General features: G+C 29.7%; 1 protein-coding gene across 12 annotated transcripts in view; it reads right to left on the reverse strand.

The window, feature by feature from the left end:
- The window catches only part of LOC124952935 (lachesin), a 282,806-nt gene that overhangs the window by 246,429 nt on the left and 18,877 nt on the right, over window positions 1-17,500 (reverse strand). For all 12 annotated transcript variants that reach the window (XR_007102062.1, XM_047503592.1, XM_047503591.1 and 9 more), the window contains one exon: window positions 3,641-3,749. Coding sequence is in view for 11 of the 12 variants with exons in the window: in XM_047503592.1 (XP_047359548.1) it covers window positions 3,641-3,710 (70 nt within the window). In the remaining variant the exon portion in view is untranslated. The remainder of the gene's footprint in view (window positions 1-3,640; window positions 3,750-17,500) is intronic.

Here is a 17,500-nt window from a genome sequence, read left to right on the forward strand (position 1 = left end):
AGAATGCAGCTCGCACGTTTTCCTTTCCTACATGAAACGATCTCGATCCCATCGCTATTCTGCACGGTATCAATCTCGTTTTTGTTCCCGAACGAGGAGCTACGTTAGAAGAAGAACACGTATGCATCTTCAAGAGAAAGAGAGAAAGAGAAAAAAAGAGAAAAAGAGAGAGAGAGAGAGAGAGAGAGAGAGAGAGAGAGTGAAAGAGAGAAAGGGATAGAGAAAATATCTAGCTGCTGCTGGACCTTTCTCATAACCTTCGATTACAGCGACAGACGATGCCTTTTCTTCAAAGAAATTGTAAAATTTTCACGGCGAAGCAACGAAGAACTAGCAATTTTACGGAATCGTTCAGGTACAGATAAAAATAGACGTAAGAAAAGGTACGAGAGAAGAACGAAATTTCGAATATCGATTTTTCTATCACAAAAGGAAAACGTTAATCTATTGTTATTTATAAGAAATCGTTTCGTATGCGATTGAAAAATTTTTGTAATAAAAAATTTTCTATATGTCGATATAAATTAACCTTTTCTTTTTTTTCTTTTTTTTTTTTTTTTTTTTTTTTTTTTCTCTTTCGATATAATTAGAAATTCTCGATAAGAGACGACGAAAGAGATAAGACAACAAGTTTAGTAAAAGTTTTATTCCTTATTTGTGGTTAATTCGATGAAGGAAAGACTCGCGTAATTATCGCTAAATAAGAAATTAAATCCCAACAATTTTCCCTTTGTATAACGAAATATTATTAAAGTGTCGCGGGGAAATAAACTTCGGCACGTTTTATTCCCCATTCGAAAGTTTTATAACAGATTTGCAAGGCGCCTGCAACCGACACGGAAAAGAAATGTTGCGATGATCCTCTTTCATTGTCTTTCCTTTTTCTTTCTTTGTTATATATATATATATATATATATATATATATATATATATATATATATAGATAGATAGATAGATAGATAGAGGAAAAGAAAATAAGAACGTCACGACGAAAATTGTTCATCAGGATTATTATGAAATCTATCAACTTTTTTCGAAACACGTCTAGACAGGAAGGATGCTATTCAAACGCTTTTTTTTTCTCGGAAGGCTAATTCGAAACTACAAAAAAAGAAAAAGAAAAAAAAAAAAGAGAGGCAAAAAAATAGAACCATTGTAAAGATATACACTTATCGATATAATACATTTATCGATGATATGTCACTTAATTCCTACATTTTTATTTAAGATTTTCGAACGAGCTTGTCATCTATCCATCCTACCATCTCTACATTGAGAAATTGTTAACCAAAAGTGAATGAATTTATGATAAGTATTTATTTGTTCTCTTTCAAAATAAAATTGACCCGTTTTGAGGTTTATCGAAATAAGAAATCATTAGATTCCAAAATAATATTTCTAGATAATTTTTGTTGGGATATTGTAGGTACGCACGTAAGCACGTACGCACATATACACACACACACACACACACACACACACATATATATATATACACACACATATATATGCACATACACACATGTATTTATACATAGTAAGGTTTATTTTTCAAACGAATTAGTTCGCAGCAAAGAAAAATTTTATTAACTCTAATTAATATATATCTTATCATCGATCGTTAGAAAAGATCTGTTCGGGACATTTTTTTACAATAGAAATGGCAATTTTTTACGATAAATGATCTTTCTATACATATTCACGTCTCCCTTTCTCTCTCTCTCTTTCTCTCTTTTTCTTTATATATATATAAAACTATGTATATATATATATATATATATATATATATATATTTTGTCGATGGAACAGTTTCGTGTAAAGTTGGAAGCGTTTAAATTTATTTGACGCGGCGGCACCGACCGAACTTTGCTCACGGCAGAATTCGTTGAAGCTCATAAAGCACGCTTTTTAAGCGTGTACGTGTATGTGAGTGTACACGTTTACACTATAACTACGTAACTACGAAAATTTCATTGCGGGTCATGAGGTAAAGTGGACGGTAGCGTCAGCGATATATTTCTTATAAATGTTCCACCTCTCGAAACATATCGAAACTTGAGCGCTTTTAGTTATGAAACATGGAAGGAACCATTTATCATAAATCATTTATTATAAATATTTTTCATGCGAATAATTAACATAAATATCGATTTCTTCGTATCATTATTAAATTGTATTTATTTGAAAAGGAAAAAGAAAAGGAAAAGGAAAAAAAAAAAAAAAGAATGTCTGCAAGGAAAAATTATTTATAAAAATTAATAAATTAATTAATATTATTCGATTTTATATCGTATTAAATCATTCGAAACATTCTTTCATTTTATTTCAAAATTTTACAATAATTTTAACGATAACATAATGATAATTTGATGAATGTTTTAACGAATAATACACGTAAATAAAAGATACGTAATTATATGTAAATAAAGGATTATACGTAAGAAAAGATTATATGTAAATTAGAGAAAGAATTTTCTATGAAGTTTTTAATATCGTATTATCAATTAACAAGAAAATGATGATGAAAAATACATTTACAAGTAAAATATTATTATTCCAAAAATATTTCTGTATTACGCTTTGATATATATATATATATATATATATATATATATATATATATATAATATTACTTTTAATAATAATATTCGCTCGATTGAAAGCGAGAAAATGAAAGAGGAACCAAGGAGGAGATCCATAATCTTCGTCGATTCGTGCTAATTCTCTCATTGAAGGTACGTAGAAAGCTGAGTGACGGTAAAGGCTTTTCCACGACAGAGTGAGAGAGAGAGAGTGAGAGAGAGAGAGAAATATAGAAATAGAGACGCAGCATCCGTAATGCTGCAGCAACGACGAGACATGAATGTCAACTTGAGTGGTAAATAACGTGGCGTAAGAGCCAACGCGGCTTTTACCGAAACGCTAAGAGCCCTAACTACTTCGAGTAAAATGAAACTTTCATTGCAACCGTTCCATTGGGCCGTATTACTTTCGATGACAAATCATTCCCTAGATACTAGAGAATTTCGAATTCTCCCGTGGTGTTCACCAAATTATGTGCTTTACTTATTTCGTTAAATTTGTTAATTAGTTCTCTCTCGCCTATTAAGAGAGAAATAGAGAGAACGTTTCACTTATAATAAGAACAAATGTGGGAATTATTTAATATATATAAACGTTTTCATTTCAATCGAAATATAAATTCTGACGTGTTACATTGAACGATTTTTAATTATCATTAAATTTGTCTTTAACGAAAATCCAACTAACAAATATTTTCAAATTTTTATTATGTTCTATGCTTTATATAAAAATAATACGTTATAACGTTTAAATGATTATAACGTATTAAAATCATTAGATTTATGTATTATTAGAAATGCAATGATTGATATCAATCTTTTCTCTATGCCTATATTTAATTCCTATATTTTTTTGTAGGTAATGATTGAAAAAAAAAAAAAAAAAAAAAAAAAAAAAAAAAAAAAGAAAAAAGAAATAGAAATGATTTAGAATAAAAAAAGATCGTTCAAACAGATCTGATACACGTTTTATGCATTTAACGAAAGATTTGTATTCCAATTGCAAATAAATATCTCATTTGATAGATGGGCATTTGAAGATTTAGAAAATGACTTACCTTGGCACATTAACGTGATGATATGAAGTATGCTGAAAGTCAGGTATCGACTTTTCGGTCTGTCTGCCATTTTCCCAGCCGTTGTTACTCTTTATATCACGTGGCTCACCTGCAACAGTACGTTCGTACGTGCTCTCAGTGTTATGCAAACGTGTTCAAATGCAAATTCGAGACTCGTACACGTACTTCCGTGTACACTCCATCAAGATTCGAAACACCAAACGGAAGACTACGCGATGCTCGAATCGATAGAGTATGTAAGCGACCATTTGTCAGCAGAATGCACTATCATCGTTCCGTGGTTTAAAGTATGAATCAAAAGAAAAGAAATAAAAAAAGAAAAAAAAAAAAAAAAAAAAGAAAAAAAATAATAATAATAATAAAAAAAATAATAAATAAAAAAAAAAAATGAACAAGAGGAAGACGGAAATACAATAACGAAAGACGTGAAATTCGTTCGAACTAGGTATATACTTATGGTAAATTGGTAAATGAAAAAAACAAAACAAAAAAAAAAAAAGAAAAATTTTCTTGCGACCAAAAGTGTCTTACGACACTTTCTTCTATTAGCGTGAAAGAAGAAAAAGAGAGGGAAAAAAAAAACAGGAACAAAGTAAAAATGCGTAAGTCAAAAATAATATATCAATCCTGGCAAAAACCAATGTGTCATTGGTAATCATCTTTTATCAAAATAAAAAACACGTATAAAAAAACATATCTCTCGTTCTCTCTCTCTCTCTCTCTCTCTCTCTCTCTCTCTCTCTCTCTCATTCTTTCTCTCTCATAGAAATTTTATAAGAGCAAACTGTCAAGAGGAATATCATCATATCAAGATATGGAAGCTTACAGTAGAAATCAAAGGTAATAAATTTAGTCGAATAAACCTGTTGACACAGGTGGTTCCTCCTCCCGCCCCTCCCCCCCTCAATTTTTTTAAGCCTCTTTTTGCTTTTGGTTTTTATTTCTTCTTTTTTTAATTCCCTTTTTTCCTCCTTCCCAGTCGAGTGATATAATTAACGACGAAACGAATGTGAACGTTCGTTAAAAACTATGCACACATAATAAATTCATATGTATATGGTAACTTTTCGAAAGTCGTTTTCGAAGAAAAGCGAAAATAGAAAGAAAAAGAAAAAAAAAAGAAGAAGAAGAAAAAAGAAAGCAAAATAGAAAGAAAGGGAGAAAGATGAAGCAAATAAATGAGAGAGAAAGAAAGAAAGAAAGAGAGAAGAAAAAAAAAATATATATATATATATATATATATAAAAGAAAGAAAGAAAAAGGAGAGATAAATATAAAAAAGAAAAAAAAAAAAGAAAAAAGAAAAAAGAAAAAAAAGAAAGGAAAAAAAATGACTGAAATTTTACGCGTAAAGCTTGAATACTAAGGAATTCCATGTTATAGAGGATACTGTTAGAAATGATTAACGCATGGTCGAATCGATGCGATAGACTGACATGTTAATTAACGAAACGCTCGATATTAATCAGATTTACTGGACCGTAATGCAGCTTCGCCACTCGACAAGACGTAGAGGTATGCGATTGGAGACGCATACAAGTTCCTACTGGATATTCCTCCTGTACAATCATCTATCCCCTGCCTACCCCCTATAGCTTTACCCTCTTCACCACCATCTCTTGCTCTCTCTCTCTCTCTCTCTCTCTCTCTCTGTATGTACGTTGAGTAACATCACGGAGTAACATCCTCATGCATTCAATATACGTATCCACGCAGGAGATTGCACGGTACACGGAGAGTCTCTGGGTCCTACATTGAATTAAGCCTGAAGATGAAGTTGCCATATTTTTTTCTCCTTCCCTCCCCTTCCCTACTTACCGCATCCTACGTTTCCCCTACTATCCAGCGGCCCCTTTACTATCCAGCCTGATTCCTCCTCCTCTCTTTTCTTTCTTCTTTTTTTCTTTTTACTTTTTCATCTTCACCCTCTCCCTACTCCGTCCCCGCGCCCCCATACTATCCTACTCCCATCCTTCCTCCCACCCTCACTCATCGCCATTCTCGCCATTCTCTCACTCACTTCCATTACTACATCGAAATTTATTTCATCCTGATTATATAACGTTCGTCGTATTTCGATGTATACGGAATCGTAAGTGAAACGTAACAAAAGAAAACAAAAAAAAAAACAAAAATAAATAAATAAATAAAAACAATAAATAAAGAAAAAAGAAAAAGAATATAAAAAAAGGAAGAAATGGAAAAAAAGAAAAAGAAGAAAACAAAAAAAGAAAAAGGGAGAAAAAAGAAAGAAGGGAAAGGAACGTTGGGTGGGTGGGAGGTAGGGAGGGGGACGGAAGAAGCGAGTTTCTCTGAAATATTAATCCAGCCGACGGTAACGCCGCGGAATTATTAAAAGCCGCGTATATTGTTCATGAATCTTCTCTCTCTCTCTCTCTCTCTCTCTATCTATCTATCTTCTTCTCGAAAAAAAAATATCATTTCTACTTTAGAGCAATGTTTATTTTAATGCAACTTCGTAGATTTTAATCACTATAGGAAAAAAGGATAATAAAAAAGAAATAAAAGAAGAAACAAAACATAAAGAAGAAAAAAAAGAAAAGGTAAAAAAAAAAAAAAAAAGAAATAGGGAGAGAAAGGTAATTAATATCCTCATTTGTAAAACAAAATGTTTGGAGTTATGGTTCATTATTTTTCCTGAGTAGTAGTTAGTTATATATTGTGCACAACGATAATAAAGTTAAAGTGTCCGACGTTTGCTTTGACCATTGACTAACATTCCATGAACGCTTAGCGTGAAATTATTAACGACCATACGAGTTTCTCTCGTGAACACGAAGGAAATCGATGGACGTGTTTTAAAAGCGAGAAACGAGAAAAGTATAGGTGATATCGAGTAGGAAAGGAAAAAGGGAAAAAAGGAGGAAGAAAGAGAAAGAAATAAAAAAAAAAAAAAAAAAAGAAAGAAAGAAAGAAAGAAAAAAAGAAAAAAAAGGACTTACGTTCGCTTAACCTACATTCGATCTAGCTTTTAAGAGGCTATGCTCTCTGACGTAGTTACGTACGTACGTATGTATGTACCTATACTTGATGTGTTTCGTAAATGATCGAATTTCTCAGAGTAAAAGAAAGGGGAGAGAAGAGAAAACGAAAAATAACAAGAAAAAACAATTCGAGAAAGAAGAAAAGAAAATGAAATTGAAACGGAGAGGAAGGAGGACGAATGAATTTCTTCAAAAGCACCGAAAGTTATTGTTATTGTTGATGTTATTATTATTATTATTATTATTATTATTATTATTATTTTTTTTTTTTTTTTTTTTATTATTATTTTTATTTAATTACAAAAATACGTATTAATGGTTGTAATAATAAAAACGTGAAAGGTTTTAACGTAATAACGATCTTCTTTCTCCTACTTTTGGAGCATTGCTTTTTTTTCGCAATTTTTAAGGTTATTTAAAATTATATACCAACATAAAAATATTCGTCGTTAATTATTTTCTCATTTATGTTATTGATTAAAAATTAGAAAGATAGAAAATAGTGAAAGCTATTTACATTTCTTTTATCAAATAATGGATAAAAATAGGAAAAGAGAAAAGGGAAAAAATTAATTCTTTTTCTTTCAGAGTCTATTAATAAACGTCGATAACAATTTTCGATTGGATCGAGAATAAACTTTCTACAAATATTTAATTAAAGCTAGAGAACGTTGAGATGATTTTAAGTAAAAAATAATGTAAACATACGAATAATAATAATAATAATAATAATAATAGTCATGGTAATTTTCAGAATTGACGATTCATAAAGAAGTATTATTAATTTATACAGATTATAATATATATTGAATTATGATCATCTTTATTTAATTTAATATTTAAAAATTTTAGAACGAAATAACTTAAGATAAATATACTTCAATATACGTTTTATTACACTTTATGAATTACGAGAAAAAGAAAATTAAAGTACCCTTAAAAAATGAATAATTTTCTCGCTATATATATATATATATATATATATATATATATATATATATATTATATTGATATAATAAAATAAAAATCACCTGTCTTGTCGTATTAATTAGATATAAAAAAAAATTTTATTCAAATTCTCTCAAAGATTATGTCTCTCATAATAACTTCGAGATTCGATCATGCAAATAAAAAGACACGGCGATTATTAAGCTATCAAATTAAGTTGAATTTTTTTTTATTCTTCGCTCAGCAAGAGAAAGAGAGAGAGAGAGAGAGAGAGAGAGAGAGAGAGAGAGAGAGAGAATGGAAACTCAAAGTTATTCAATGAAAGCCAGGTCAGAATATAATTTCATTTTACATACGATCGCTAAATCGGACTACGTAATTGGAAAAAAAAGATTTTGTTAAAATAAACTGTACGATGAATCGAAAAATTTTCAAAATAAATTTTTCTGTCGTTAATTTTCATTACAATCGGTATTCCTTTTATATTTTAATAAAGACATTTTTTTTTACCTTAAAAATCTAAGAGCATAGCCTCTTAAATTTTTAAATATTTAGAAATATTTCAATTCATTTTTCAATCAATTCTTTAAGATATGGACAAAATATAAATTAATAATATATGAAGAATATCTTTGTATAATATTCGTTTTATATAAATAAATTTCTGAAATTTTTATTTATTTAATTCACTAAATTCACTATATGATATATGACTTTGAGATTGCATTTTATTGCTATTGAATTTTTTTTTTTTTCTTTTTTAAAATCTAATTAACTCGTTAATTTAATTCAAGAATTAATTATTGCCAAGTATTAGAAAATTATTATAAGTTTCACGTTACATTAACAATTTTCTTTCAAAAATACAACGAAACAGAGATCGGATTGCATAGGTTTGAAATGCATTTGATGTAGTGAGAAGGATAAAAAGAAAAAAAAAAAAAAAAAGAACAAGTGTTGGAAGGACAAATACATGACCCAGTTTCGATCGAACGTACGATTACGATCCAAAAACGATTAATCTGCCAAAAAACTACGCTAGAAATGATCGCGATACATGAATAATTTTCTTTCACATTTTACGTTGGTACATTTACAAACGCAAACGTTACCTATCTACGATATAGGATAGATAACAAAACATGCGGCAATGCATGAGCATGAAACTCTTTTAACAAAGCTGATTGTTTAATGCAATCAGCGGAATGGTTCGGAGATAGAATGAAAGAAGAAAAAAGAGAAACAAAATGAAACAAAACAAAAAAGAAACAAAAGGAAAAAAGAAAAGGAAAAGAAAGAAAGAAAAAAAAAAAAAAAATAGAGGACTGGGTTAACGCGATCGAGCAGAGAGTACGCTTTCAGATTTACGAGGCGATTTACAAATTGGCGGTTATTGTCCCACGGCTTGGAAATCAAACTGTCCTGTAAATCAAAAGGTCTGGCAGCGTTCGTTAAACGTCAAGCTTGGTCCAAAAATCGGCTGGCGCATCGATATCGTCGAAACCTTTTCTAACTCACTCTACTCTTACTTCTCATAACTCTCTGAACTCCGTCCACTCTACCATTTTTCCTCAATCTTTTGCCCTTTGTAAATGTCGTAAAACAATATAAAACGTCACAAACCTTACTCGAAAAAACGTATCCAATATTGAGAAAACAAGAATATATGTATTTATGTAAAATATATCGATTGTGAGATTCATATTAAGTTTTACGAATTATTTTCATTGAAATTATCTTTCGTAACAATTTTTGATAATAAATTTTATCAAGTTCGATAACGATCATTTGACATGTTCAATATCATTGGATATTAAATATGCATATATAAGTTATATATAGGGTGGGACAATAACTTTGATTACCTTGTATATCTTCGTTCTTCTTGTATAAATTTGGAGAAATTTTTAGTTTACAAAAATCGTATGGTACAAAGGGGATGGAAGCGAGGAAATATATTATAGTAATACTAATTTTGTTGTACATGAAAGGATGAAAGGATATATTTTTTTCAAATGAAATTATGTTTTTGATTACATTAATCGATGCAACTTAACTTTAAAATATTTTCTTATAAAAAACTTTTCTATAAAAAAGTATTAACCCATATATGTCGAAAAATTATTAGCATAGAATATATTTCACAATTATGTTCTTATTACGAAAGAAAATTGTTGACATTTTGATCTTAAAATTTTATATTATTCGATCATTAATAAATCGTCTATTTCTTATTTTAAATGAAGAAAAAAAAAAAAGAATTTATATGATTATAATAAAAATTTCAATGATTTCATTATATTTATGTCGTCATTACGAAAGAAAAGAAATAATTTAATTTCCAAAATTATTAACTAAATCGATTTTATTACAATATTTAAATAAATAAAGAATAAAATATATTTGAAAATGATACTGCTTTCATGTCTTTACGACTTTTCGTTCCGAAGATATCGTTTTCGAAAGATTTCCATTTATAATTTATATAGTACAGCTGTTCGTAGTAATAATAATAGGAGTAATATTAAGCCACCAGAAATTTACGATATTTATATAGATTAGTATGTTATAAACCATTTTGAATGAAATTATATAGGTCAATGGACCAACGTAAACGTATTCCATTTAAATTGAAATATCTCTGGAACTAAAAGTAATGGAGACTTGAATCAACTATGATTTTAAAGGTCAGAGTTTTATACCTTTTATTTTTTTTTCAACATATTATTAATAATTAATTAATAATTTCTTATAAACAAAATCCTTATCAATTAAATTCATCTTATTTTGTTGGAAAAAAAGAAAGAAAATATATTCGATTGCGACTGATGTATAAAATTACATAAATAAATATATAATCAATAAACAATTTGTTATAAACAATTTTCATAAACAAATTCTTACGAACAAAATTTATCTTATTTCGGTACAAAAAAAAAAAAAGAAAAAAAAAGAAAAGAAAAGAATTCGCATATTATTGCGAGTGATTTATAAAATTACATAAATTAATAAACAATTAATAAACAAGTTTTAATTCTAACGCTAACTTTGAAGCTAAGAAATCGTCATTATCTTATTATTACTCTTACATATTATTACTTACACATTTCTAATCAAATCTGCATGATTTCTTAATAATATCAAAATTAAGATATCTCTTAAAGTAATAATTTTTCAAGATATTAATACAAGGGTTAATATTTTTTCATATAAAATGCCAAGTTACATCAATCAAATGTTGGGTATAAAAATATGATTTCATTTACGAAAAATCACACCGTTGATTTTCATATGTCCTTCAAGTATTCATTTACAACAAAATTATCACTACTATAATATCCTCCCTTTTTTTCTATAATACCGTACGACCTTTGCAAACGAAGTTGCTACACATAAATATATCTCTAAATAAAACGAAGATATTCAAATTACTATCTCATCTTATAAATGGAATTGTTATAATATAACATATTACTTGAACTTGCGTTCGATTGAATTTTTCTCAATAACAAAATATTCCATGAATATTCGTTATTTTCTTCTTTCCTTCTCGTCCCTCCCCCTTTTTTTTTTGCTCAACAATCAGATCAGAAATATACAATATCAAAAGAACAAATTTACAGTCGACGATTTTAATCGATTTCAATGAAAACAATTTGTAACATTTATATATATATATAGGAATATGTATCACAAAATGCAAGTGTACGATACATAAATACACGACATACCGATATCAAGCACGTACGCAAAGGATCATTTCCATTTTCCCGTGCAATGTTATTTTTCACTGGTGGATCGAATTAGAAGGAAATTTAACCGGTTGGCGCCACGAAGCCGTCCGATATATCGAGGCATGTCGCCAAAGATCGGCACTTTAATTCATTTTCATCCTGACGAAATGCACCGATAACGCATTTCCCGTCGATCTATCACCCGTCGTCCATCGTCGCTATTCTACGATTAAAATAACTTTGATGATAACGAATAATGCTTTACCTTCTGCAAATGTTACTCAACTTTACTAAATATATGTACAGGTATGTACCCATATATGCATTTATGTGTTACACAATATGGATCGAAATATATATATATATATATATACCTATTTCCACCTCTCCTCTATCTTTCTCACTCGCACACATTACATTTCAACGACTCATGTATATCTACACGTCAGTAAATAATCATATTCGTCGAGGTTATTGCATTTCCTTTTCAACGTGACGTATCGTCTATCATCGATTTTTAACTTTATCATCCATTAATGTATCCGTCCAGACGTGAATACATTCGCTGTGATTAGACCTTCTACAGTGGTATGCTTTTAACGTTGCCTCGTACAAATTGTGTCACCGTAGTAGGGTCACCATTTCGATATTTTCCTACCACTATCTTGTCCATGGACATAGTTATTATTGTATATAATATGTTGGTATTTGTGCATACTGGATGTTAAAAAAATAATATCATAAATTTTCTGATTAAGAGCTAGTATTAAAAAGATAAATAATGAACGTCCAGGTTTTTTTTCTGGTCACTTTAATCCAAATTTCTATTGATATAACGTATTTAAAAAGAAAATAATAATAATAATAATAAAAAGATAAAAAAAAAAAAAGAAAAAGGGGCAAAGAAAAAAAGGAAAGGGACAGTACACGATTTATAAAGAAGAAACGATTAAAAAAAATTTTACGAAGATAAACAAGTAATCAAAACATTTTCTATTCATTTTAATTTAATAGAATGTTCAATACCGAACTCTCCCATTTGATGATATTTCTAAATGATATACATGTATACATATATACATATATACATATATACATATATACGTATTTATAGAAAATTAGCCATCCACGATATTACCTGATAATTATACCGCAATTAATAATGTTCAATCGTAATTATAATTAGCAACTTGGATCATTTCGGTGAATGACTGACAGAGATGACTTTGTGGTTGCCCATCGTCAAAATATTTCACATGAAAAATATACAATTAACTTATCTGACTCGTATGGAAGATCAAATTTTAAGATAAAAAAGATCGATCGATTTATCAGCGAACGAAAATCGAACGAAAAAAAAAAAATAAAAATCAAACTAAATGTATTGTCTACCGTCTTCTTAAACGAGTGAATACAGGACATCTGGTAATCGTAAAAGCTTCCGAAAAGGTAGAAAATGCTATCCCGAGACTGATCCGATATAGTTCAACGCCTTTCTCTTTACGACCGGTATTACTTTTATTATCCATCGTCATAAAAGCGAACCGAGGAAGAAGACAAGCGATGAAGAAACATAGAGGAGAAGGGATGACGCCCCAGTAAATCTAAAGAAAAAGATATTATAGTCTCTATAGTGATGATGGTTAAAAACGTGGACAAACGTTAAATGTCATGTTATATTTTTACGCGTTAACGCCTTCAACAATAATAATTAAACATTCCCTACAAATGACGAAAAAATCATCATCGTTACCAACAATCAAATCAAAAGTCAATTAGATTTCTATTTAACATAATTAGATATCATCTTAAAGTTATCTATCTCAATGTCCAAATCATATATATATTTCTGTATAATTATATACCTTAAAATGGAATTTATTTTGAACGTATTAATTCAACGATTTTAATCAATGTGATACAATAAATGTTATAAATAATTAATTTTAATTTATCCTTAATAATTAATTATCTTCCTTAGAATAGACAAAATTATTTGGAAATTACTTTGTTATATTATTTTCATATTTTTTCTTATATTATAATGACAATATTCAGAATCATTTCTATATATGCGCATATATAAGTGCACATAAAATAATTTATATATATATATATATATATATATATATATATGTATATAAATGACAAACACACGTTTAACATATCTATAATTTATCTATCAAACATATAACATCTTAGTTACATGCAACTACTCGTTTTAGCACGTTTTCTATTTTAAATGCCACTTAAGAGGAATATCGAATTTTCAATTACAACTCTCTCTCTCTCTCTCTCTCTCTCTCGTTCTATCTATCTCTCTATCTGCGTGTAATTGTGTATGTGCGTGTGTTTGTATACGTGCATGTTTATGTGTTTGTCTGGGTGCATGTAAATGCTTAGTAATAGATATAAAAAGAGAGAGAGAGAGAGAGAGAGAGAGAGAGAGAGAGAGAGAGAGAAAGAGAGAGAGAGAGAGTGAATGAGAAGGATGTTACCTGATGAGATTACTCGAACGACAAAAGAGACAGGAGTGATAGGAACGAAAAGATAGAAAGAGAAGAAAAGAGAGGGAGGAAGTGACGAGCTCCTGTCCAATCGGCCACACGAACCAGCTTAAACACGAGCTGCGCATGGGTAGCTACCTATTGCTATAGCATGGATCGCGTGTCAGCAATTATTCGAGGCGCAAAACGGTGCCGTGGACGCATACCACGCCGCTTTTCGACCTCCTCACTTCCGGAATGTAATTACCGGCGTTTTGTCGCGCGATCGCGTCGACATCCTCTCTCTCTCTCTCTCTCTCTCTCTCTCTTTATATATATATATATATATATATAACGGTTTAATTTGTAGCCGAATTTTGCAAACGAATCGTTTGGTAGAAACAAAAAAAAAGGGTATAACGATTTTCTAATCCTTTCACAAAAACATTTGTCTTCTCTTTTTGTTTTTAAATCAACTTTTTCGCGTAACCTCGTTGAAATGATATTATATTTCTAACAATACGTTTTCTCGAATATTTTTATAAATATATATATATATATATTTTTTTTTTCTTTTTTTTATTTTTCTTTTTTGATAATACTTTCGTTTGATAAAACGTTCGTTAGTAAAATAAACTGGAAAAATAAATCTATCGTTTCTCATTTAATTTAAAAAGTATATTATATCATATAGAAAATTACGAAAATTACAAATTGGAAGTACTATAAGTAATTAAGAAAGTATTATTCATCGACGAATAGATTAGACGTTATTGAAAGTTTACAAAAACCAAAAAAAAAAAGAAACAAAAAGAAAAGAGAGAGAAAAAAGACAAAATAAGTAAAAGTCATTGTAAAAATATGTAATATTTCGACAATTAAAATAATCCCCCTCCCGCCGTTACAATTATACGTAAACATAATGGATTAGTTAGAAAGAAGAGAAATAACGTTTAAAAATGGCGCCCAAGTAAGTGGTGGAACAGCCCAGAATATCGTGGTAGTCGATAAACGCGGAAATGCTCGTGGAGGTTAACGAGTTTTGTACGAGGCACATCAAGGATGTTGAGAAGGGGTTGCTGATAGGGTGAGTGGGTGGGTACTTCAATTTTATCGGAGCGGATTTATTCCGTGTTGTACCCTCCATTTCCAGCGAGCACCGAAACGGACATTCGTCGAACACAGACGGGACTTTTCTCGCGTCGAAAACTTTCAATCGACTTCGATATCTTTTTCACTCCGCTAGTACTTCTCTTGAAACTCTTACTAAACATCTTATCGGAATATAAGGTAACATGATCTTCGAAATATACAGATAGTTTTTTTGGGACATTGCCCTTTTGATATATTATATTATATTCGAGTATTATTATAATTTATATCTATGATATCATTATTATTATTATTTTTTTTTTTTTAATATACCTAATGTGAAATAAAAGAATTTTAAGAAATGTCAATGAAAATTCATTAGCAATTAAAAGAAAAATTGTAATCGAGTAATCGATATAATATTCGATACAATGAATGAATAATAATTTCATCGTTTGATCAAATTTTCAAGGAACATGAGAAGAATTAATATCAATTACGGCTTATATCAATCATAAAGAAAATTGTATCTGATTGATAAGTAGATAATAGTATTTGATAATACTGATTTTCTAGAAGAGAAAAAGAAAAGAAAAAAAAAAGAAAAAAAAAAGAAAAAGAAGAAATTTTGAATTGTCATAAGTGTAATGGATTTTTTAGAAGCTTTCGATGCTGAAAACAATTTCAATTGAATTTTCGAAAATACTTAAAACATGCTTCGATTGTTCGGCTTTAAGTTCATAAGAAAGAGAGAGAGAGAGAGAGAGAGAGAGAGAGAGAAAGAGAGAGAGAGAGAGAGAAAGAGACAGTTCTAAAGCACATCTCGCCTTCGTGCTTTTTGCGCTCTCACTCAGGTTATTCTGACAATTTCAATGGCCGTACGAGAGCGTACTTTTGCGAGTGAACGGGACGCGAATCTGTTGTAACCTTAAGAGACGTATTATTTTCTTGATGGTATGATATACACGTAGATATAGTTTTTTGAAAGCATCACTTTGGTCTACACACTGGATGACATCCTACTATAAGAATTTCCTTTTCTTCGCTATTTGCAATGGACTTCGCCATTTTTCGAGTTGATAACAACCGAACAAATCCATTCAATGGCCAATTCCACCAAAAGGATTTTTTCGACATGATGTATCATACTTATATTTTTTTCTTTTCATTTTTATTAACGCAGATATATATATATATATATATATATATATCGTGTGATAATACAAATGATTACAACTTAAGTCATTGAAATTCCTTTCTATTTTTATATTCGTATTTTTATTAAAGAAAATAAATATATATATATATATATATATATATATATATATATATATATATATATATGTACATTCTGAATTCTAATCATTTCCTCCATTCATTTTATCTATTTACTTAATTAATATTTGTATGTATCTATATATCACTCTCTCTCTTTCTCTCTCTCTTTCTCTCTTTTTCTCTCTCTCTCTCTCTCTCTCTCTCTCTCTCTCTCTCTCTCTCTATTTCATATTTTCATATAAACTATCGCACGAAATGATCAAATTTTCAAAGTATCCAGTATCAAACATGATTAACAACAACTATTTAACAATTAATACTAACAAATTATAATTATTCATCAACTCGACGCTCATCCTCGTTAACCCAACTCGAAACTCTATAAATTTTCATCGCCAATCGAGCGAGAACCATTGTTATTAAATATTATTGCAGAAAAATATATAGACTAAAGGAAATCGCGCATAAAATTTTAATGCTTTCATTTTATACCTTATCGTTCTTTCTTATAGTCGTTTGCTACGAGTAAGAAAGAAAAATAAAAAAAAAAAAAAAAAAAAAAAAAAGAAGAAAAAAAAAAAAATAAGAGTAATAAGAAAGAAAGAAAGGAAGGAAGGAAAGAAGGAAGGAGGAAAGATAGAAAGAAAGAAAGAAAGAAGGAAGTTAGAATAGAAGAAAAATAAGAAAGAAAAATGGCACTTCGGCAAGAAGATAATCGTGCTTGGTCTGCCTCGTTTATCTAATATTAAAACTTTTTTAACTATCGGCGTGCCTCCAGCGATGAGTCACGATGTAAAATGGGTGCTGGTTGATAGAATGGATAGAAGATAGAAAAAAAAAAAAAAAAGAAAAAAAAGAAAAAAAAGAAAAAAGAAGAACAGAAAAGAACGAAGAAAAAAAAGCCAAAAAGATCTATAAGAAGCAGAAGGAGAAGAGTTGAAGAGAAAAGTAGATAGAAAGTAGACAGAATAAGAAAACAAGAGAGAGAAAACGAGAGAAAGAGAGAGAGAGAGAGAGAGAGAAGATAAGAAGATAAGAAAAGGAAGAAAGAAGGACGAGAAAACGACGACTCTTTCGTTTCGAACGTTTCTTTAGGATATGCCGAGTAGTGGTACGAAGAAAAGGGCTCATTCAGATCGGCGTTCCTTAACGAGAAAAGTTGTGCTTACCACTGGCTTTGTGTATACTCGGACAAAACCGAAAAGGGAAGTCGACGAAATCTCCATGCGAATAAGTTTTTCTCTCTCTCCCACTCTCTCTCTCTCTCTCTCTCTCTCTCTCACTCTCTCTCTCTCA

The sequence above is a fragment of the Vespa velutina genome, chromosome 11 (assembly GCF_912470025.1).
Source record: "Vespa velutina chromosome 11, iVesVel2.1, whole genome shotgun sequence".
NCBI classification, from domain to species: Eukaryota; Metazoa; Arthropoda; class Insecta; order Hymenoptera; family Vespidae; genus Vespa; species Vespa velutina.